Below are 25,223 nucleotides of genomic sequence, written 5' to 3' on the forward strand. Positions count from 1 at the left end.
ATGCACAGAACAGTTTTAACCTAAACCTGCTCAATAGTACTAGAGGAAATGTCAAGGGTGTTTTATAAAAAAAGAGGATCCATCTGCAGATCTTGAAACACTTAAGAATAAGTCACAGCAGAGGAACATTGGCTTTACATAACCATAATCTAGCAGATTTAGTTTCCCAATGCTGTTCCCCCTGAGCGCTGCAGAACAATAGTGACACATTTATTAATCCCATCTTTTTGTACTCATTTGTCCAAATCTAAGTTACATATCGACTGCCACAGTATAAATTCTTAAATGGTTAAAGTTAAATTCTTTGTTAAAAGTTCCGACATTTTTCTACGAATTTATAAAAGTGTCTGACACTGTGTTCAACTTTTCACATGAACACTGCTGTGTTTTTCTAATTTTCACATTTGGTAAAGTCTTTGTTACTCACACTCTCTATACAACGGGTGTCATATTGCTTTTGAAAACAAAATAACTTTCATTTTCCTTACATTGTATTCAGTCATATATCAGTTCAAATATGATCCCTTTTTTCCCTCTCTCTTCTCCTTTTGTAATCAAAGGAGTGAAAATAATGTTTATAGTGTATAAGACATGACAAGACGTGTTTAACTACAGTAATGTGGTGACAAATGTAAGCAATTAAAGAAAAAACAATAAGGTTGATTTTGGCTGGTTTTAGGTTTGACCTATTTTGCTGTTAATTTTTTTGTTTTTGTGATTTTTGGGAACCTTACAAATGTTCTTAAATATTACCTCAAGGTTAGGATGTCTGAGCAGGTTCATGATTGTAGTGGTTTATAACAGGAGCAGGATGAGAAAAGACTGACCTATAATATAAGCATGGATTTTAAAATAAAAAAGGAATATTATTCCCAATTACATGCAGCGTCATTAATAGTCATAAGCTTCAGAGGCCGAGCTTCACCTTTACACATAAACGTTAGGAAATTATTTTTAAAATTCTGATAAAAAGTTTGTACCTAAAAAAACTGCTGCTCACTTAAACCATAAACCACTTAAAAATATAGCGAGGTGGGTACCCAAACTATCTATCTTAGTGCTTTTGCCGTAAAGTTCTGCCTCCATAATCGCTTCCATGTGTCAGAAACTCTCCTCAACATGAGAAACAAGCCGCCACACTGGAATTGTGACCTGGAGGCATTGTGTTGGTTTCAAACATCAAGCTGTCTGCTCTGTCACGGCGATGTGGGCTCTGACCAAATTAAACAGGAAATGGCCTCTTCGAGCCTCATGGCTGGGAGGCCTCGCCATTAAAAAATGATCCGCGATGACGTTGATTCCAATCTGCGTCTGATGAAACTGAGAAGAAATATGCTGCTTTCCCCACTGGGAATGCAAAATGAGCCTTTACACCTCTGTGTTAGCAACCTTTTTCCTTACAGCCTGCCACAGGCTGTTTTCTTTTTTTTTTTTTTGTGTAGTATAAATAATTTAGGCACTCGACTTTGAATTTGCCTCAGGACCAACAAACCATAACCCTAATTATGAGTGCCGGGCTTTAAAGGCACAATCCGTGATTCACATGTAAACAGCGGCGTCGCCACGCCGCCTGAATTTAAAACATGGGAGCGCAACATGTTCTCACTCCGCTTATTGTTTTTTTGATGCTTAAAAAGAATTACTTTACATCAGCGATCGTCGTGAACAAAGGATTAAATATTGAGAGGACATGAATAAAACACGAGTATAAAAGTAGACTACAAATTTTTCATTGGTACATAATCATGACTGTAAAAACCTGCAACAAAGCGGTGCGGGCTTGGAAGAAAATACCAAAAACAGAAAAGCAAAAAAAAAAAAAAAGGAAAAGAAAAACCCCCCACAAAAAACCCAGTGTGTAATAAAGAGGATGATGTTTTTTGGAGCTTCTGTATGCTGAAATAACTCCACCAGTTCACAAGTGCTCATTGTGATATTCTTTAATAGGCGGCAAAATAACAACAAAACAATATCCAGTCCTATAACATGTTTGAAACAAGATCATTTCAAAATAAAGATGACACAACTCTTTTAAAAATGACTATCATGACAAAGCGAGGAGATATAAAATATGCAATAAAACATTAAAACATACATCCAATCAAATAAGTCATAAATCAATCCATCAGGCTTTTTCGTGTCATTGAGATCGATTCAGCCTTTTATGTGCCGTTACCAACGTAACTTTATTTACACCAGACGACAAACGCCGATTTGCGCTCCGAAAGGCAGTTTCTTGGAAATGTGTGTCACTTGACACCATCCCTCCAGCCCTGAGAGTTCTTTTCTTTTTGTTTGTTTTAATAAAAGTCAATACCTTGTACTCTGTGGATCGACGAAACACACAAACACTTATCCTGAAGAACAAAAAGCTGAAAACAAATGCATCACAGACTTATAAATACAATAACAAAAACACAAACCTCTTTAAAAGATTTTCTAACAAGGCTGCAAAGTCATGATAACACAGGAAAAGAAAAAAAGCTTCCGAGAGCAAATACTGAAAAGGTTTTTTTTTTCTTTTTTAGCTTTTAAATACATACATAATGTCAATGTGAAGAGGCTACATTTTCATTTATATGTATTAACTCCTTTTGATCACAATCCAAGGAATAACGCCACACTTCTTTAGGATCTGATTAAGCTCACAATTAGTTTAATACCAACGGTTTTCACAAACTTGACCAGAAATTAAAAGCTGCTGTGAAGCTTCATGATCGTCGTGGCGTATTCGTAACGCCGTCGTCAGTCATGTGTGGTGCCGTCTGAGGAGTCATAACGATTTCATGTGGTGGATTTATGTGGCTTTACAGTGTGTGCTGTAACCACAGGCAGTGGAAAAACTGTGGGAGATTTTTTATTTTTTTCCATCTTTCAATGTTAGTTTTTAGTATTAGATCAGACAAACAGATTCCCAAGTTGAAATCTCCTCAAACAGAAATGCCACTGATTTCACCGGGGATCAGCAACAACATGAAGTCACCCTCAGCATTAACACACAACATTCAGGCTGATCACTGTTATGTTACTCCATCAGTGTCTGCAGCTCGTTAAATAAAATACTGTTGACATTTAAGTACGTGCAATGCACTAATTTCCAGTTATATTCTCAGTAGTGAGGTACTCTTCAGTAAAATGATTAGCAAAGGAAGCAGTCCAAAAATAAGTCTTTGTTAGAAAACATGAAGTAAAAATCTCATTAAATCTCTGAAAACACAAGAGCTTAGCTCTTGTTTCATGATTAGAGAGTTGTCACATTATATGGCACCACTTCTCAAGTTGAGTGCAAATGATGGACGAAAGGCAACGGGTGTAAACACACAGGAGTGAGGGCGTACAGTCGAAGACGATTCAAAACGCAGTGCCGGCGTTTCAGTGGTACCTGTGCAAATCACGTAAAACCACCATAAAACATAAATAAAAGTACAGTCATGACGACATCGCAACAGCTGCTGGATGATCAACCGAGTACTGATTTCACAGGGTCGTTGGGAGATGGGCGATAAGCAGGGAAAAGGCAGGCATCGGTGAGGGAGTGGGGGGGTGGGGGTGCCGGAGGTCAAGAGGAGAGGTCTCTCTGCCGCTGGCTCCCCGCTCGGCCCTTCTGCTTGTCATACTTGACTGAAACAATAAGGAAGACCAGCAAGGTGACGCCCTGGATCCCCGCCAGGAGGAAGAAGTAGTAGTTCAGCTTGCAGTGATTGATATTACCTGCAAGAAAGGAAAACAAGGACACGGTTTTTAATAGAATATAGTACACTTTAGCCGAGACCTGAAAACAATAACACTCGTGCTGACGTGATACGTTGAAACTGCACGGTAAAAAATGGCAAATATGGAAATTTTGGGAGAACAAAAGTGTCACTCAGAAGACATTCCGAGAGGGACAGCAGGAGGGTTCTTTCATCACAAAGTACTTCTCCGAGTTAAAAGAATAGCAAAGGTAAATGGCCACGAGCTCGTAACTGTGGCAAGTTGCTCCGTATTTGTCGACATGAAAGGCGGGCTTGAAGTGAGCATGGCGGGGAAACATAATTCTGTCAGGAATTAAAATGCAGCGGGGGACAGGAGGGCTTGTTACTTCTCATTTTGGCGCCGCAAAACCCTTGGAAAGTGAAGACAATTGACCCCGCACTTCAGCGCTGATACAGGAGGGCGGCGTTGATGATGTGGGACTTGAAGCATCAGAAATAACGGAGCAGTACAGGCCCTCAGCTGTGATTCGAGCCGGGGAGTCTTTCATCGGTATTAAAGGACGGCTTGTTTCCCCGTGGGACTGGGAAGCAATAAAAAAAAAAGGAGGAAAAAAATAAACTGATGCTACTGACTGTGATTTGTGGGACTGAGATATGACTTGTTTACAGGAGGGGAGGGAGGACAAACACACTGCACTCAGGCTGACAAAAGCCGAGGACATACGGCAAGTTTCAAGCTTTAGAAAGCTACAATAATGGTGTTGGTTGACGTCCTCCACCCGCTGGCTCGGACCACGCAGCCAACAGGCCTGTGACGATCTTATTCGTGTCTCTGCTGACCGTAGTGGCCATCCTCATTCAGCAACAAAACTCAAGAGAAGAGCGCAAAACAAATCCTGTTGTTGCCCGTCTCTGGGTTTACGTGGAGGGCAAAGCCGACAACAATACATCGGTTCCAGTGTGGAGAAGATACGGCTGACAATATTGCAGTTTCTGCCCTCTCAACCACGCAGGGGCCAAAAAATGTACTTTGTGACCTCCAATGTGCAGCGAGGCTCTTGGTTTGCCTTGTGATGGACTCACAACTCTGAATGAGATAAATCAGTACAGAAGACCGGTGATCTTTTGATTGATGCTTTATATCGGAAATGAAACTGATTTTCTGACCCATGTTTTTACAAAACAAGTCACAATTTCTTACACATTAAGAACTGACTATAAAATTAACAACAAAGCTGCTGTTTCTCTGTGCTACTACTGATTTTACCATTCACTGAAGCTGTTGTCAAAATCTTACTATTTCATTAAACTCCTGTGAGCAGGAGGAGGAGCACATCTTTCATCCTGAATTAATTCAGTCCATCTCTCAGCAACATGAAACACGTCCAAATAAACATTATTAACCTGTATTCATTGCTAAACGTTAGCTTAACTTTTGCAACCGGCTGTTCTCTTGTTAGTATTTGTCATTACAAATGGAAAACATTTCTCTCAGGAGCTCCTCACATTTGAATTTATAGAACATCTTCCGCCAACCGACTGATGTAACGTCAACTCAACTCAAAGAGTAAATTCTTCTTCTTTGTAGATTGAACCTCAATGTGTTGAGAGCACAGAGATAATAAAGACCAACTCTTACTTTCCCAACTAATTAGTCATAGTTGCTTATAGTAACTCTTAAAGTAACCTCAAGTGTTAACAAGCACTACTTCTCAGTGACATGCCGACAGCTGATAACAGCTGATGTGACGCACACCTGTGACTACAGATGGATCTATTGCTTACATCCCATGTTATCTGAAAACGAGCCCATGTGAAGCCCCTGAGGTGGCGTCTGTCTTCCTCTGAAAGCTCCCATTAGCTCCTTCATGTGGAGCTGTCACACTGAATAAAGAGGCAGGGAAAGGGAAGCAGGCTTGATTTTAATTGGATATATGGGCAATTCTCAACTCAGTTTCTGTGTACTAAAGTACAATTTAATTACACCTGCCACACTAAAATCGATGACCCTCGGATCTGAAGGGCGAGATTGAGGTTTTTTCTTTCTTTCACTTTGCTCATTTTCTCACCATTTTGCAGGGATATTTAAAAAATTTTTTCGATTTCACGCAGGATTTTCACAGCAAACAGAGACTCTCAAATACAAAATGTGGATGAGGCAATCATCTCTCCCGCCACCAAAGCCAAGGTTTGTTTTGAAAAAAATATCCATCTTCTATATCGCTTTGTCCTGTTCAGGGTTGAGTGAGTTAATGCCACCTAATTATGGAGGAAGGCATTGCACAGCCTGGACAGGTCACCAGTCAGACAACCACACGTTCACATTAACAACTATGGGCAGTTTAGAGTAGGGCTGCACCAATAACACTTCCTTAAAACAAGAGTAAAACTACATGTACTAACCTTGGGGCACTAGCCGACACCCAACACTGATACAAGTACTTACTAAATGCCATTAAGCCTAATTTGTACTCCACGGGGAATCGCGACATGAAGGCTACACGTCGCCGCAAACCTTCGCCGCACCGCCTCTGTCGTATCTGACTGGAGACACTCAGCACTGCCATGTACATGTGGTGGACCGTGGGACTGAGCTCTCTGTCAATGAGTGTATCAGCCATATTTTAATCATGAAGCATCACTGGTGTGTGAACTCTTTGTATGTAGCATGTAGCATGTAGCATGTAGCACAGCTCGGAGTAAAATCGTACAAACCATCTTTTACTCCTCTTTGGCAGAACATAATTTACAGTCGGTCTCACTTTTGTCATTCTCACTAATATGACAGAATAAATTCAAAGAAAATGTCAAAGCATTTTCCTTTTGGGCAATCTTCTGCTTGTGTACCAAATCGAAGGTTGTAACGACAACGGCAAATGCAGCCAAATGTGATGCAGAGGAAAAGCAGAAGAGCAGAATATTTAAGATGCAGCGGGGTCCATGTGGCGCGCGCCGAGGGGCACAGGGTCGTTTTGTAGCAGCCGTTGGTAATTTGGTGGTAATTTAATCAAGGCAAATGCTGCAGACGTTTGCCATGGCCCTGTGTTCTGTGCAGGACTTGTCAAAGTTGAGGCCACAGATTTATCAACCTGTCAGCTCGGCTCTCTTCAGGTGGCTGCGGGGATTTAATGTACTGAAGGACAAACCTTTATTAGAGTATAAAGCAGCTGTGGACAACCAATAATACAACAGTCACTCATATCAATTTATAGATTTGTGCACAATGATTTAACCTCATTCAGTTGTTGTTGTTGTTGGGTTTTTTTTAAACCTGAATATATCGCCATGTTTTTTTCTGTTATTGATGCCCCTTTCCCCATTGCTCTATCGACAACTCATTTCAAAGAACCTTCTACTCGAGTGTGTTTCCTTCCGTACTGAAATACTACATGGAAGAGGACAAACATTTCAAGGTCGAGAGCGTACCAGTCAGAGGGCCGGCTGCACTGTCATCGCTCCGTCACACAGATAAAGTCCACAGCTATGACAACCTACTGATGTGTGTGTTTGTGATGTATGGTTTGTGTCGTTTCTCATAAAAAATGAACTGTTACCATCATCATTATATATAAAATATACTTGCAATCCAAATGTTATTATCCCTCTCTGATGGAAGTGTTTACTTATCGTATCTTTTTCTTTAATGTAGACAATTTGACTTTAACTAAATAATTATATCTAATGGAGCGGAAAGTTATTATCCCTAATTGAATTGAGTGTTAAGTGTAAATAACAGACTGCAATGGTGTATAAGTCATTCCCAATAGAAGGTAAATCAGATTGAACTTTTAAATGAAAACTTTACCATATCGTGGAAAATATTAGCTCAATTTGACAGCGTCAATACATCTCCAAAAACAGAGCGATGTTTACTATGTGTGGCATCCCCTATTCTTTAAAACAATAGTCTGTTGACGTCTGAAAAGTGAGAAGAAAACTTTCTGGAGCCTTGGGAGATAAATGAATTCCGGCTCTGGTCTCAGGATTCTCGTTTTGATCTTTTCTCGCTGGTTTCATGATGAACCAAATGTCATTTATTGGTGAAAAGTCAGGTCTAGATTGAACATAGAGTGTTGCAACTTGTATATAATAAATTAAATGGACGCAGGAAGCTACTCAAAAGATCTTACTTGTAAAATGGGAGAAAGAAAATCTTGAAAAAAGGGATAAAGGTTGTGTAGCTCTCCAAGAAGTACAAAGCAGTGACTTTTAGAATGATGTCTTTATGGCTTAATCTGACACTTGAGTCAACGATGCATTGATCAGACTACAAATCATGGACAGAAAGTAAAATGCTGATAGTTTGAGAAATGATTTTCGAAAAGCATGCACTTTTACTAATATGTGCTGAAACCTATAAAGGCAACTGAACCAGGCGGTTTCCCATCGGGTCCTGTGTACCATTGGCCACGCTACATCAGAGGCAGCCCGATGTTCTTCTACATGATTTAACAGGGTGTCCTTTTCCACAGATCAAAGAGCAGGATTTGCTCATTGCAACTTAAGTGATCCAGCTGCCTTGTAGAATCCTATACGATCACACGCCATAATGTCCCGCACATATTGTGCATAGACGACTTCTATCATGCTCTCTCTGTTGTGTGCAGGTTCTTGCAGATAATTAAAAATCAAGGAGACCAGAGGAACACTGCAATGATAGGAAGCATCGCTCAGAAGGGATTTTTGTCAATGGCCTGTGCACTGGGCCATTTGAAGCTTGAATTCTTTGAGTGAAGAACAGAGAGTTGGCAGACGACTCTGAAGTGCTGCCAGGGTATTAATGAAAGGGGCATCGAGTGAGAAACCCCATCTGCAGTTTTAACTTATTTTGTTGTCATCTTAATCCGGTCAAAGGTTTAAATTCTGAGAAATAGATTTAAAAAAAAAAAGAAAAAAGAAGTAAACCAAGGTTTAAATAATTCATCAGGTACAAAACAAAGTGTTTGACAGCAGAGCACTGGAGGAATGGGAAAGCGGAGGGTGCTTGCATTAACAATCGATAATTTACTTTAACAGAAAGTAAACCCGGAGTCTTAACTAACAAAGCACAATCATTTATAAAAAGTGCATAAATTATGTAGGAGAGGAGACATATACTTGCTGGGTGACTTAAGCAAGCAGCGCGATCCATTCTGAACTGCTTTATGTAATTAAGAGTCATGGTTTTTTAAGTGAATGAACACACACGATAGGTCACCCGTCCATAAAGAGAGACGATCACACACACTCTCATTCATAACTATAGGGGAAATCTAAAGTCACCACAGAGTCTTCAAACGAAGCAGTAGTACTTGGGGAAAATCCACACTGCTGGTCCAGAACTGGACTCTTGCTGGAAAGTGAAAGTACTTACCACTCTGTGCAGTTTACACAAATTATGAAAAAATAGAAAATAGGAGCAGAATATACCGCAACAAATTAAATGTTCGCCGAGTTTGCTCCTGGGCAGATACTGAATGTCAGCACTGGGCCTGTAACAAATCTTGATATGAGGTCACTTTCTTCTCCTTTGAAGGGAAAAAAAAAAAAAAAAAGGAAACAGCTGCATTAGGATTATTCTGACAGATGACTGGATCGCACCTTTGTTCCAGTTTCTGAAAACTCTTTTTTCAAACGAGTGCCATAGGAGAGAAAATGGGGACGGATAAAAAGAGAAACAACATTTAAGGAACATGCCAAAAAGCTGAGCAAGGTTTAACATTTTAAAGGACCTTCCCTCTAATTTTAGTGTACATTAAATAAGGATCTCCCCCTTTCTTTCAGTCTCCACCCCCAAGGGTCCACTTGGCTGCCAAGGCACTTTGAAAAAACATGAAAAGCTAATTACAGCGGCAAAACACTGAGCAGGGATATACTGTAAAAAATGTTAATGAAGTCCATCAATATTTGAGTTGAACACAGTAATGAAAAACGCACACAAAAGAAGAAATGCAATGTGGAACATGAGACTTCCACATGTACCTTAATATTCTGTTTGACAGCACCGGGTTATTATAATAATTATAAGGCCATGATTACGCCTCACATCGCCAGCAGAAATAGGTCAGCCTTCTTATATCTTACTGACATAAACTTGTGGGACAATTTACCTGCAAGTGGGTTTGAGTCGGCCATGTAAGTCCAGGTGAAAAGAATCGATATCAATATAATGCCTGAAAAAGGATCAATTGATCCAGACCTTCAGTGCAACGACCCAACATTTTAATGCTTCAGTGACTTCAATGTCATCATCTGCTGTAGAACGAAATGATCGAACAAATCAACGCATGTTTGTTTTGGTAATAAATACAGGTAATCGTTGCTGCTCTCTCTTGAAAAAAAGAGGCCACAACATATTCACACAATATGCCTTACTGGTGACATTCAGAACACAACTCGCATCATAATGACGTCCTCGCAGACAGAATAAAAGTTACATTTGCCAGACCTGGCAATAAAAGCTTCCATTAAAGCCCTGACATTTCAGTAAGTGTGACCCAACAGGATGTGCGAATGTCAGCCCGTGTGAGGAGCTCAACATGCCCCAGACATCTGATATAACACCAGTCAGAACTTGAACGCTTTTCAAAGAAAAGGCCATTTCCTGTCATATGACCACAGAGGCTCACAAAAAACCCAAAACATTTTCGATGAGTGTAATGACACTTCCACAAAAGAGAGCTAATTAAATGCAGATGCTATTTTCTCGAGAATTATAACCACCCACATAAAGAGTAATTTCTGAAAGAAAATGAAGGCCAGGTCTTCATTGACGTGACTGCTGCAAGCTTCCTCGGACGGGAGAGGACGTCGTGGCGTTGTACCAGGTCCGTCTCCCTTTTCAGCCAAGATGTAACCATAGTAACAAAGACTGTGCTTTGAGGAGTGCAGGAGCAATGATTTCAAATTAAGCTAATTGGAAAGCAGATGTTTTTAGAAACACGGTGCTGATGTTAATTACTACCATTTTCTCACAAGGTAAAGAGTTGCAAGCAGCAGGTTCGATGGTACTGTGTAAAAATAACCTGTTGGTGTTTGGCTATCTGACGACATGGATACATGTAACTTATGACTGGATAACAGGGAAATCCAGTAGATCAGGATCAGCGTTATCATCAACTGGTCAGTTCTGGCTCTCAGTGTTACACTATCAATGTAACTTCTGGAGAGACAGGGCAACCTCTCGTGGACAAATTAGGACAGCACTTATTTATTTGACATTACTGTAGTACATGTCCTATTTGAATGGGGAGGGGGGGGCCTTATATGGAACTATATTTTTGTATAATTGTGTATTTACTCTACTGCAGAGCTCCGTTCTATGTTACTGTCTTCCTCGCTTATGCTCAACATCAACACGCTGTCCAAACGGCAGCCATGCTTGCTCAACTTGGCACAGCTCACCAAATGTTGCAAAAAATAAAAATAAAAAAACAGCCAATTTTGTGATATACACTGGATTAGAACACATTTTTGGTGATTATTCTTGTTGTTGAATTACAAAAAATAAATGACTCATAGAAGATGTCACCATCTCAGATATTTTTTTCTCCGTTTCTCACGGGGTGAAGCAACCATATAGACCAGCTCTGTCACCTCCAGTGCCTCCCTGAGCTGGATTATGAAGTGGGAAGAAGTTTCACTCACCTACACAGTGTAACTCACTGATCTACTCGGTGTGCTTGGGATTCAATTGAAAACACCGAGTTGAGCTCATGGCATCTGCAGAGGAGTTTTCTCTCTGCTGGTGCAACCTGTCCTGCTTCATAATTGTGAAAAATGGATCTTGACTGATGGGCGTGAATGATGAGTAAATTCCTTTGTGACCTCCTCCCTCCAGTGCATCTACAGGTAGTGATGACAGGACCATGTATCAAGCCAAGTGGTGATGGGATGGACCATCTGCTTTATCCGAGATCAACAGCTTCTGCTACAATCAGATCCACCCGGCGTGCCAGATCCTGAATGCTGATGATCCCAAGAGTTCAGGTCACTAAACGCACTGGCCATGTGTGTCGTTATTGTGGCAGGTGGAGAAAGATTTAGAGGGATGGTCAGTGTGGGCTGCACCCAGCCAGTTGCTGTTTTTTAAGAGAAAAAAGAAAGTGGTAGATGCAACCGAATGGAAAGTGCTGACCTGAGGCATGCAGGAAATATGAGATCTATCTTACTGGGATTGCAATGTATGATAACGTAACTATACCGGACTACAAGCCGCTACCTTTTTCACACGCTTTGAACCCTGTGGCTTATAAAATGACGTGGCTAATTTATGGATTTTTATGGGTTAACGGGCTTCGTGCCGCCAGATTCTACTTCTGCATGTAGATACATGCTGTTTTGAGCACCTCTGCTTTTCTAAAACTTGCCCTAAAAGTGACATTTCTACTCTTTGTGACCTCATCTTGTGCTGCTTTCCGTGGTGCAGAACTTCAGCAGCTGACAGCTGCGACTGATGTGTTCAGGTGCATCACGTAAAGCTGCCCTGCTGGTCTGTGTGATTCTGAGGAGGAACATTTGTCAATCAGCAAATAACTAATAAAGTCCTTTGTCAACAGAGATAAAAACTAACTCTCTCTCTCTCTCTCTGCAGCAGGTGGACGACACACGCACGCACGCGCGCACGCACACGCACACACACACACACACACACACACACACACACACACACACACACACACACACACACACACACACACACACACACACACACACACACACACACACACACACACACACACACACTGTGTGCAGGAATTTCCAGTACTATGAAAGACAGATTTGCAGGAATTGATGAAAATATGAGCAATCCTTGTATTCTGGCAGAAAAATTCCTGCCCTCTTACAATGTGGCACTTGCGGCTTATAGTCAAGTGCAGCCTATATATGTACTTTGATTTTTTTTTATTCCCGTTTTCTCCCCATTGACCAGTCTCCTTATATATTTAATTCAGTGAGGGACTGAGGAAGTACAATTTATGAACTCCACAATTTGACCATTCACAAGCTGCTTTTATTGATGTCTGAAGAGTGATGGCCTGCAGCAAAATTATTGATTCAGAATATTTTCATAGTGTTATAAGGTGTGGGCACCACATAATCTTCCCTAGCAACTTCAGTAAACCAACAGCATTAACTTGGAAGTGGACCATCTTCCTGGGAGATTCAGTAATGAAGGACAAACTTGACAAAGTTGCCATGTGACATTTGTCTGTGCCGGAAAGGAGAATGACGGAGCAGCAGCACAGCGTGACAGCTGAGCATTCACCAACGCAATGCCAAACTCTCAGTGCCGTCTCCATGTATTGCTCCGGGGACAGCTTTGCTTAAGAGGAGCGGGGCTACGTAATCGGACCCCCAACCTGTGATTAATGTCGCTGTCTGTCTTCAGGCCAGCAGAGCTCAGTACAACTCAGCACAGCTCACCCAAGATGCTGTTTACTGCACACCATCATGCCCGCAGCCATGGAAATAAGCTCAATCCATTCCACCTCGAGAGCCTCAAAATATGGAAGACGCTAACATCCAACAAACTGTGATAAACAGCCAAGAAAACAAGCTGCATGATTCCTGACTGTATTTAATGCCTCAGCTTTGTGCCATGTGTCTTTTATCAGTGGCCAGGAGGATGTTTTGTTCCATTTTTGCAGCTCACCTTTTAAATGACTTGTTTTGGAAAGCATAAGGGGGTCTTACAGGCAATCCGGCTTTAGTTTAACTTCCCCTTAAGTGATGCAAGACTAGGCAAAGGATGGATTTATGGGACGCGCCAAGCATCTTCCAGTGCTAACATCATCAAAAGTACGTTCCTACCTGTCGGTCCACTGTATTAATGAGCTATTAGATGTTTGCAGATAAACAATTTACAGAGCTGGCTTATTTACTGCGGGCTCGGGGAAAAATGCATCTGGGTTGGGAGCCTCCGCTTGCTGGGGAGCCCATCCATCTGCTGCCACTGCCACACGATTCATTCCACCACATGGACAGATTTACACAAACCTTTTGTCGTTAGTCTGACTTGCCTATTTGTAATGTGAAACGCTCTTCAGACAAGAGAAGCGCACATGGTGTTGGACCCCCCCCCTCCCTCAACACATGAGAGTAATAATCAACATTGGTAGGTTGAGTTTTGTTTTATGGGGCAAACTGTTCAGGTGGGCGACAAACAGCCCTGCAGAAAACTCACAGATCAATCACCTCTGTGTTACTTCAATGAGAATGATGGAATTGTGATGAATTGAAGAGAGAATAATCTTTTATTTTTAAGTTCAAAGACAAAGTGAAGCTGTGAATTTCTCCCTTAAGCCTGCATGCATGTACATTGACTACAGATTGACGAAATTTCGTAAAATTTCACACAAAACCGTTCAATTGCTTGTTTCTGTGCAAGAGTGAGGGTCACATTGCTTAACAACTAATGAACGACTGCATGTTTTCATTTCATTTGTGCAGTTTTTTTTCCGACAACAACAAAATCGGGGGTTTCTCATGGCATTTCCATCTCATCGGATCTACTGAGCAACACTGTTAGTCATTTGGAGTTGTGCTCGTCGCTAAAAGTTCATGATTAAATCCAACTTTAACTCTCCCAGGCCTTCCAACGCTTAAGATACATCACTATGATCATCACTACCTTGCCGATGTTGTACCGAGCCAGTGTACAGTGTACAAAGGTTTTAACATCTTAGAGATGCCTGCAGAGGCTAAAAATGATGAAATCGGAGTGATGCGAGTACCCCAACACATAAAGATGCAAGCATCAAAAACAAAACCGAAAAGATGAAAGAAGCTAAGCCTTCATACTGATAACAGCAGCATCAGATGATAGTGCCCGGAATTCATCATTATGTACAACCTGTTCATAAAAAAAAAAATCTATATATTAAATCTATAGCTGCTTACATGTATGAGGTCCTTACATTGACACACCTTAAGAATAGAGGACAAGCTCTTACCAAAGTCGTTATGGGATGACATCCACCCGATCGCCTTGTTGGAGACGATCGCTAATAAACCGTAGCCCACAAAGGAGCCAATGCCAGAGAAGAAAAAGAAGAGCCCCATGATGGCGCTCTGCATTGACTTTGGGGCTGCAGAATAGGCAAACTCCAGACCTGCAACAAAAAACGTAGAGTTAAAAAAAAAAACACCATGCAAGTTATGACCTGTGGAGAACAGAGAAGAGCTTTTGACAGTGTACTGTGGCGTCACCGTATTGAGGTATGCACTTTGCCAGAACACATAATGTCAAATTCAATGCGACTGTGAAGCAACACTGCAGTTTCTTTTTTCCCCCCCAATAATGCAACATAATAGGTTTGTCGATAGCGACAGCTCTCTCTTAAACATCTTCTCTCAAAAGCAAAAGACCGTCTCATCATCTACCTGGCAGCTAATCTTCCGTGGTGGCACATTGTTGAGTAATTGGTCTCACAAGTTATCTCTGGATAAAAACACACCGTTCAACATTTACTGAAAATCACTGACGGAATGCAAGTGTAATCTAAGAGGAATAAAAAAACATTTAATATAAGTCTGTTTTGCCTAAATATTTTCCTTGCTGCAAGCTGACGTTGATAATTTCATGGCACCTCACACATATGATTTTTCAAATGAGGCCCTATGGCTACATCTGCCAGGAAAGATTAGGGAGCCGCAGTTAAAGACATTCGCCTTGTAACACCTTGCTTGGAGGGAGACATCACACAAATTAATGTCACAAACAATTTTCTTACAGATACCTGAACTAGTTGGCAGAGGGGAACAGCTTCATGAAGAGAGAAAGGAGATAAGAGCATGGCTAAAATAGGGTTCAGGGGAAAACACAGTTGACCTTTTATGAATCCACACAATTTAATTTGTGGATATCCAATGCTAACCTTTGCATTGTTAAAAAAAAAAAAGGTCAACAGCTGTGCAAAAGCCACAACGGAGCAAAGGCTGAACGGGGTTTTATCATCATCAACACTCCCAGTTAAGTTAATTCCCCAGACAATATCCTCATCTCTTCACACACGGACTTAATGGGACTTTGAACCGGCAAAAGATGAAACTGTCCGTTTGTTTAAGGTACAATCCGACTGATTGAGACATTTGTATTCACAGATAGTTTCAGTCTTACGGCGCATGTGTGAAAAAGCGTTGTTGGCTGCAGCTCTGTGTGGATGAGGGAAGAGTGCAGACCAGAGGTGGAACACTGTGGTAAATCCTGCTATTGTTACACTGCGAAAACACTTGATGATACAATCAAAACAATGCCTACAGTTTGATCTTTTCTCTCTTTTCCACTGAAACAGAATATATAAAAAAAACTAAACAGAAAAGAGCAAAGGATGTAATTCCATTCCAACTACCTGTGTTCAAATCTACTAATAACATTTAAAACACAGCAATGCATTTTTTTCCCTTCCAAATATGCTGTAGAGACTCATTTTGCCAAATATGCCCCCCCCCTCGACAGCTGCCAAACTTGAGTGATGAATGTGAAAAGAATTACCTATCGCCTTACAAGACTGAGGACTGGCGAGAGGAAGTTAGAAAGCACTGGAGGTTTTAAGCAGATTTATTCAAACAGAAGACGACTAAGGGGGAAATATTCCTCTTTACTAGACATATGTCACAATTCTGTCAGCCAATTTTCCTTGAAATAAGCCCTGTGGGAGGCTACGGCGGGAGAGAAGAGAGCAAGTTTATTTTTAAGGTTCCCTATAGCTTTGTTAAGTCTGGATTTGACTTTCATGGGGACCCTGTTAGATCTGTGTAAATTATGCTGTTTTAGAGAAGCCTTATGGATTTCTGCTCAAGGGCTATATAATACGCAAGCTTATTAAACAAATTTCAGTATTCTTAGTTTTTTTTTTTTACACTCAAATATGACAACTGTTCATTTCCACAGAAACCCTGAAGTGACTGGATAGTCCTTCAACTGTTGGTGAGAAAGTCTGAAATATTAATGGTTCAATCTTCACTCTGGGAGATAAAGCAAGTGCCCTATGGAAGACCTCGCATCGACATGACCCACAGTATTAGGAGAATGACTCAATCATGGCTGGAGGCCTTAACAAACTAGTATTACTGAGGTAATTGAGGCCTGAGGTCATGGGTATAGAAGGGAAGAAATAAAGACAGAACAAATACACACCAATAAATACATACAGTCTGAAGATATGAATAAACAGAAAACAGTTTTGAGTGTGTGTGTGTGTGTGTGTGTGCAGTCGGATGGCCCACAGCTGCTACAGAATTTCATATTTAGTGCCTTTCTCACAAACTCCCCTCTTTCCATAAAGATAAATATGGCTGCTGTTGTTTCCATTCATGTCTCAGGCTGTGCGGACACCGTTTCATACAGCATTACAGCAATTCCTCACTTTGTCACATGATTGTATTACTGGGGCAATACGCCCTTACGCATCATAGCTGTTAATGAAATGGCCTTTCTCTTTAGGAAAGGGCTCAAAAATAGAAGGGGGAAAAAAAGTGAGGCAGCTTATAGAACCGTTTTCAGTTGATATCTAGAAAGCATCAAAAAGAAGTTTGCAGCTGTCAGTTCCTGTGTGAACTATCCTGACCTGTGCTGAAGCAATGATTTATTTTGCCCACAAAAAGAGAACAGGAAATCTATTTCCTTGCAAGAAAGAAAGCCGTGCTGATGTTCCGGTGAGGGATTATGGGAAGCCACATATTGATAAGCATGTGTCTCATAATGATGTGTACTGGAATGAACAATCTTCCACATCAACATCAAACCCGAGGGCATGTTTACAATCTCCCACTGAAAAGTTTGTTGAAGTGCTGAGATTTCGCAAAAAGACAAAAAAATCTTTCTCTTCGGTTGCCGTGTTTTAGGGCCCAAATCTGAACTATAAAAACATGTCTGAAGTTGACTAAACAATAAATAGGTGGACAGTCACCACAAAACCTTACAGCGTTCCTCAATATTGATTCGGCAGTTTTCCTGTCTTGCTTGTATCATGTATAATGTGTGCCTGCTGCAAAATGCCAGTTACAAATTAACAGACTGTAATGAAGCCCTGGTAGAAAATTAAAAAAAACACCCAATTCATTTACATCCAGTACAGAGACACTTCAGGCTCCAACCAGGTTGCAAGAAATGCTTGAGAAAATGCCAAAATTCTAATTTTCTTATGCGTTTAAGCGACACAAAGGACATGAATGCATCAGACGAGATTTTGTTAATAGCTTGACATGTGGGAGTTGAGTCATCCTATGGGTCAATTACCTTCATAACACACTTTATGACACATGACCCGGGCCACTGAGAATCTTCGCAGACCTGTGCCTATTTTATGTGTTGTAATGAAAACCTGGTTTAAACAGTTGTGTTTGAACTCAACCAACTTTTGCAACAATTGCGGCAATTATGCACTGGCGGGAGTGGGAGCTGTTTCAATCAATGAGCCAAACAAGCACACAGAGAGACGCTTTTAATTGACAAAAAGCCACAGTTGGAAATGTCGCTTTCTTTCTCTTCATCTACCTGATTACGGTAGTCTAATCCGCTCATGACGTTGTTGGCCACCGCAGCACTCCGATTTGAAAAGAAATCTACAAACAGCATCCATGTTTCAGTTCCAGATACAAAGCAAGTTGTCTTGTTTTTGCTCCTTTGAGGATGTGCATGTCACCTCGGGTTCACGGCCAGCTCATAACACTGGAGTCAGACACAAGTCTCATTAAAAAACATTATGTGATCAGCCGTACAACAAAATTCTAACACAAGTTAAAAAATAAATAAAAAATTACACACACACACACTGTTTATGAGCGTTAAGTCTTTTCTAAGTAACACTATTAGAAAATCACCAGACTAAAGCCGTCTTTCTTTACTTTTGAGACCATAAAAGCACCTAAGAGACTTTTCAAATGTTGAATCCTATTCTGTCAGCTTTACAGTAAATCAAGGATTACTTCTTTGGTCCTGCAATCATGACTGTCTGCAGGATAATGCTGCCTCTAAAAGCTGGAGTTCATACACGCTACATTCTCATAATGACGGTTAAGGCTCATTCTCTGCCTCTTTGGTTTTCATGCAAATGCAGCTGTCAGCTCATTCAGTCTGCTGGACTGATAATTAAACATACCATCATTTTCTGTGTATGGTGTAATATGTCCTTATTAACACTGTGTCAGCAGGGGAGGCTTTCTAATTGGATAATTAAGAGTTGAACTTGCAATGTAGAGTGTGTCAGTATGTTTTGTTAGTGTTATCTCTCGAGTACGCAGCCTCTTGTGAGTAGTGGAGGGAGCACTGTGATAACTGTTTCATATGCTGTTACAAATGAGAGTTTGTCGCAGTAAATGTCGACAAAGCAATTGACTGAATGTTGAAAGTTTTTGCTATGATGTTGAATGTGTTGACAATGACTGTACCCGCTGGGATACACGGGGCACCGGGTCTACGTATTTATTCAATACTACTCTCGACTGTATTTGTTTGGATAACAAGCAGAAAAAAGGGACTAATGTGAGGCTTTTAACTGATGGAAGAGAAAGCTAAACTTTCATCATTTCCATTGTGAAAAAGATGATTTTATCTGCACAAAAAAAAAAAATCTCATTACTGAACAATGTCCTGCAGTCGTGTGGGGAAATTTTGGATAATCAATTATCAATTGATGACTTGGGCTATTTACTCTGGACTACAACCCACAAACACATTAAGCTGGTGCAGACTGGCAATGAATCAAACAAAGTGTTCAAAAAGGGTTTACACATTAGTCTTCATCACATTCTGCTCACAAGGACAGGCATTATGGGTTTTAGGCCACAATTCATTCAGCGTGGTTCAGTGGAGGAGGAAAACCAGGCCGACTCACAGCACAAGGCTCATCACTGAGGAGTACAGTATCTTACTATGAGTCATAGTGTTTACCTGAACACTGACTCAAATGAGCACTCGCACGGCTGAAAATATTGCAGAGGATGTTGAACAACTGTACCTGCGATGCTGGCAAAGATTTCGCTGATTCCTATCAGCACATACTGAGGCACTTGCCACCATATGGGTAAATCTGCAGCGTGGTAGACGACGTTTCCAAGCACCTGGTCGATCGTACCGTTTGAGCCTGCATTGACAATCTCCAGCCGTTTGGTCTCCAAAATACCTGACGGGATCAACAGAGGAAAGAGAGCACATAAACATAAACACAGTTAGCTGAGAGTTACAAAAAAAAGACATCACACACGCCCGCGGTGTAAGGCATTACTTGTGAGGTCTTACTCTAACCTGAACAACAATTCAACTCCCCACCCTATTCTATTTGTTACCTGAGCCCTACAAGCACCCCCACCCATCTTCTACATTGAGCCAATTCAGGTCATCAGTCCATCACACGCACACAATCACACCGACGGACAATTTGGAGTCAAATAAGATCAAATGCATTTTTATGCAATGTGAGAGGAAGCTGGAGCACCTGCTCAAAATGCAAGCGCAGGGAGAACTTTTCAATGCCACTCAGAAAGGCCCCCCAACTTCAATCAAAGCAGGCAGGGGAGAGGAAAAAAACAAACAAACACTAACCACAAAACCACAGTGCAGCCCAAACAAGATCTGAACTGTTATTTAAATTTAAAGCATGTATTTTGATGATCCTCACAAGGTGGGTTGGATTCCATAAGTATAGTGGGATCTCGGATTTTGACACCTCATGCAAAGAGTGAAACAAGGCCCCACACACGCAGACAGCTATGGTTTCCCAACTCACATCCTTGACTGAAATTCAAACACGGCACTGGATAAATCTTAAAGCCCGTAATATATTTCGGGAGGAGCAAAGTAACGCTCGGCGCTCCAAAGCACATGACACCAACAAACGCAGCCAGAGTCAGAGGATTCAGTGACAAGGCATTAAGGATTTAGTTAGTTTTAAGTCTACCACACCATTTCATTAAGATCACATCTGCACGCTTCTGTATTCTGGCTATTAGTGATGGGACATTGCAGGCAGTTCAATAATAAAAAAAACCAAGCGGTTGTCAACAGCCGCCGCCGCCTTCTAAAAGCTTTATTCGATAGCTATTATCACGTAACCAGCGGGTATTTCTAGATAACTCCCAGAGACAGCATCCTATCATAACCACACTTAATGCTATATTTGAGTGGAGTTGTAGCCTTGTAATCCGGATATCCAATAATACCAGACGTCCATCTCGAGCAGCGCGGCCACTGGGCTGCCCAGAGCAAGTCTCACACTATAAACACATATCTATTTTTACTTCCCCCTCGAACTTAACATCACACATCGGACAACCCTGACTGATCCCTTGCAACCCTGCCACAGCTTTCAGGAGCGGCATTAAAATGAAAAGAGAGGCGCTTGCACGTGTAACAGTCGCCGAGCTGACAAACATAATCAGCAATTTAAAAACAAACTCTGTGAACGTCGTACAAAAATGTAGTTTAGCAGTGTCACTGCTGGACAGGAAGTCTTTGGTTGTCCCTTTGCTGTAACGTGTGAGGGCCAGCAGTCGCCCTGCCACGTGAGTCAGTGGCCACGATGAAACCCTGTGAAATATTGCAGCACCAATCATGACAAATTCCTGCACATTTCATGCACAAGGTGATGAAAGTGATTCCAACGCTGAGCAGTAGAGGTGTGACCGAGGCTGCGGACAGCACGGGCCGTCTCACAATGGAGCCAGTAGCGCCGGGCACGCTCGCGGTAAAATGTGCCACACTTGGACATCCGTTTTTTTTTTCCCCCCCTCTCAGTTGTCTGTCGGTCAGTCTCTAAACAACACGAGTCCAGCTTGTGGGCAGATGCAGATAAGCGCTGAGCAGACACATGCAGCCAACTGAGGATGCAGTTAAAATATAATAATAGTGGAAGGCAGCTCCCAGGAGGAACTGTGAGTAACTGAATGAATATGAAGTGAGGCAAAGCTGGGAATAAACAGCAGACGGTTTTTGCATTGGGGAAAAAAAAAAAAAAGTTGAATAATTATTAAAATGAGAAGTAGACACAATTTCTTTGTGCTGTATTTCAAGAACTCATTTTTACAAATCATATTATTGCCTAGATTAGATTCCGTCTTCTGATGTGGCTCCAAAAAATCCAGGTCAGGTCTGCTTTGCACACTAGTTGTGTATTCACCTCCTGTGATGTGACCAATGGCCACACCACTGCAACATCATAAACCCTTTCTCTCCACTCCCAGGACTCAAAATTGCTTTCTGCAATATTCAGAATTTATTTTGCTTCAATTCAAATGCAAGGATTGCAATTTCTTTTTACGGAACCAAGTAATAGTAAATACCTGAAAAGCTTTTTGAGCACTGTAATGAACATGTTGGAGCACCTTTCATTGGGGGAAAGCTCATGTCGTCTGAAAAGAAACTATTACTTTCAATCAAAAAAAGTAGACACATTAGATTTGGCTAATAGGCCTTTTACCGCATTGCAATGATTTAAAATGATGTTTTTGACGGACTAAGTCAGGCTTTAATAACTCTCAGCTAAGTACATCTGAGGACTGTCCCAACAGCAAACTTTGCCATCCCATCACCAACATGGACATATTAAGTGAGGCATGAAATGACAGTTCAGGCCACTATTGGTTTCTCTCTTCTCCAAAAAGACACATACACACAAATATAGCAGTAAAGTATTATTTTCTTCAAATAAAGCTGTATTTATGAGCTTTTCTTATCGTGTGAACTTGAATTATCGCCAATTAATACAAATGTTAATGTTGAAAAAGTGAGTTTGACCACGTTATGGACTGTTTTTAAAGCATTGGTCTGTTAACTGCACATCAGTTGTGCACACTATTGTCAAAACCTGTCCTGTGTCACCCTGCCTTCCTCCATATTCAGCTGGCATCAGATCCAGACCCCACATAACCATGAGTTAGATAAAGATGGATAGATGATAAATGGAAGATAGGATGCAAGAATAAGGTCATATTTTATTGAGCAAGTCAAGAGAAGCAATAACATTATTGTATTTTATGATAGCATCAAATTGAGACATGAAACATGAAATAAAATTGACCCAGGTTTATAAGAGGAAAGAATAAACAAGATTGCCCAGATCTCTAATGGGTACTCTGGAGCAACAATTAATATGGAATGAAGAAATCAGTTTTGATTACTTCCTGTAGAAACAATATTATATGAGCTGTTTGCCATCTTTATTCTAATTTGTGAGAAAGAATATTCTTTCTTAATTACCTCTAACTACTGCTGTCGGACTTGATGAAGTGCGTGTTTACAAATGAATTGGGAATCGGCAAAAGCGCACCAGTCAATATCTAAAGGTCAGTAATGACAAAATACGTTCATATTAGTTTGTGGCAGGTGTAATGTGCACCTGCATCAGGGAGAGAAAAATAAAAGATAGTGGTTGTGGAGAATATGATGTACATTGATTCTCAGGAGTGCTACTGATTTGCTTTCTTCCTGCCTCCGGGCTTGTGTCTCTCTCACATAACATTTTAGCCTGGATTTATCAGTGCAGCAACTCCCACTGACAGGCGTGGCTTTGACTTTATTTTCAAAACAATTGACGGACTGGGTGTGAACGGGATTGAAGAGTACTGATGCATGATGCAGGTACATTCACCACCAAAGTTTGAAACCAAAGCTCCCATCATGATCTACGGGATTGGGGGGAAAAAAACCCCAAAAACAAATAAAAGAGCCCAACACTGCTGCTCTACCTTTGCCAGGAGAAAGATGATGTTTTCATTCAGGGGCTGATATATCTCTGACAGACCATCTGCTGAGTACTACAGTAAACAATTCAGAAAAGCCGACCTGGGCATTGTGCAGCCTGCAGGCAGTATTTTCTGGTTGTCCCTGAATGGCCCAAGGGATCAAATGAAAATTAGTGTACATGAGGAATGCAAAACAACTGCTTTATTGTTTTTATTGTACATAGTCTGTGTTTGAGCCACACTATGTTGTCTTACATGATAATGAGAAAATCTCAAGTTCAAGTCGTGTGTGCGCGTGTTTTGATTTTTTTCAAGGCTCCTCAGGTTTCCTCACACAATACAGTAAACATTGTATTTGTGAATGTATGTTTTGATTATCTCTCCGTGTTGACCTGTCCAGGGTGTACCCTGCCTGTGCGCATAGTCAGGTGGGATCAGCTCCACTGCCGTGGGACCCTGAGTTAGATAAAGCTCTGCAGAAGATGGATGGATGGATGGAGTTTGGGCTTGTAGGCGTATCTTCACTTGTCTTGACTTTGTTGGCTGGCAGCGCGTTTATAAAAATGTTGGCTCTTAGTATCAAAAAAAAAAGAGAAAAAAAGATTGATGTGGAAGGCAGAAATTTTGCAAGGCATTGACATCTAAATACTTACTTATAAAAGTCAAAGCTAAAGCCGAGAGCTGAGTTTATGAGGAATAGCCGAATTTAGAATAACTTATAGCGCCCTTCACAGCAGTCCTGGTTTTATGTGTGTCCCCTCAGGTAAATAAAAAATAAAAAACTTGCACTAAAAGGAATCCTTATTTCAAATTTTGCACACACACACACACACACACACACACACACACACACACACACACACACACACACACACACACACACACACACACACACACACACACACACACACACACACACACACACACACACACACACACACACACACACACACACACACACACACACACACACACACACACACACACACACACGACTTATCACAGCAATAACATGTTAGATTCGTATCTATGTGTCCGTTTGTGAAACACTGATGTTGGAGCAACTGCACCAGCTCCATGTAGCATTTTCCATCAGATGAATGTCTAATTTCATCATGTTTCATCATGGTTCAGTCCGGCCTACGTAAGTGACGATATAAAGAGTACCCGTCTGTTCTCAGCACGCACCTGCTGCCACGGCCGACCACATGACAAAGAACATCCCCACCGCAATCCTCTTCAGAGAGGAGGGCAGCAGGCCGCGGCGTTTCAAGATGGGGTCCACCACTTTGTCTTTAAGTGGAATCAGCATTAGGATGAGCACTGCGTCAAACATGGTGAGCCAGGCAGCCGGGAAGCGGAATGTCATCTGAGGGAGCCAGAAGAGAAAGATGAAATAAAAATGTACAAAAATCAACAAAGCGTGAAAACTACAAAGAATGTCAGTGCATTCCAAAACAGTTCACCAACTGTTTGTGTTCATCCACACACATGCATAAGTGAGTATGCATGTGTGTGGATGAACACAAACAGTCTGGATACTGCTTTGGCACCCCCAGGTGGTCAAAAGCAAACATAGTGTAATGACGAATATTAATTCAAATCACAATTAAAATACAGTACACAGTGAAATAACTGTACTATTATGAAATAACTAGAAGGACAAATATCCATAAAGGCAGCAGCACACATGGTGGTATTGAGAGCACTCTTGTTTGTTATTTGTTGGGGTTTTTTTTAATTCAGATTCATTAAAACTGCCATAACAGGCAAGGTAATGAAACAAAGTTAAAATTTCAGCTCATAACTGTATCCATTACCATAAAGTATAACCTTTGAAAGAAATAATTACACTTCGCAAACATT

General features: G+C 41.1%; 1 protein-coding gene across 1 annotated transcript in view; it reads right to left on the reverse strand.

The window, feature by feature from the left end:
- Window positions 1-1,943: 1,943 nt before the first annotated feature.
- Window positions 1,944-25,223, reverse strand: part of slc15a4 (solute carrier family 15 member 4) — a 30,020-nt gene continuing 6,740 nt past the window's right edge. Inside the window, exons 6-9 of the mRNA XM_080500188.1 lie at window positions 24,546-24,726; window positions 19,637-19,801; window positions 14,630-14,788; window positions 1,944-3,711 (exon numbers count right to left, since the gene is read on the reverse strand). Coding sequence (XP_080356314.1) covers window positions 3,560-3,711; window positions 14,630-14,788; window positions 19,637-19,801; window positions 24,546-24,726 — 657 coding nt within the window. The 3' untranslated portion in view covers window positions 1,944-3,559. The remainder of the gene's footprint in view (window positions 3,712-14,629; window positions 14,789-19,636; window positions 19,802-24,545; window positions 24,727-25,223) is intronic.

The sequence above is a fragment of the Blennius ocellaris genome (assembly GCF_963422515.1).
Source record: "Blennius ocellaris genome assembly, chromosome: 7".
Classification (NCBI taxonomy): domain Eukaryota; kingdom Metazoa; phylum Chordata; class Actinopteri; order Blenniiformes; family Blenniidae; genus Blennius; species Blennius ocellaris.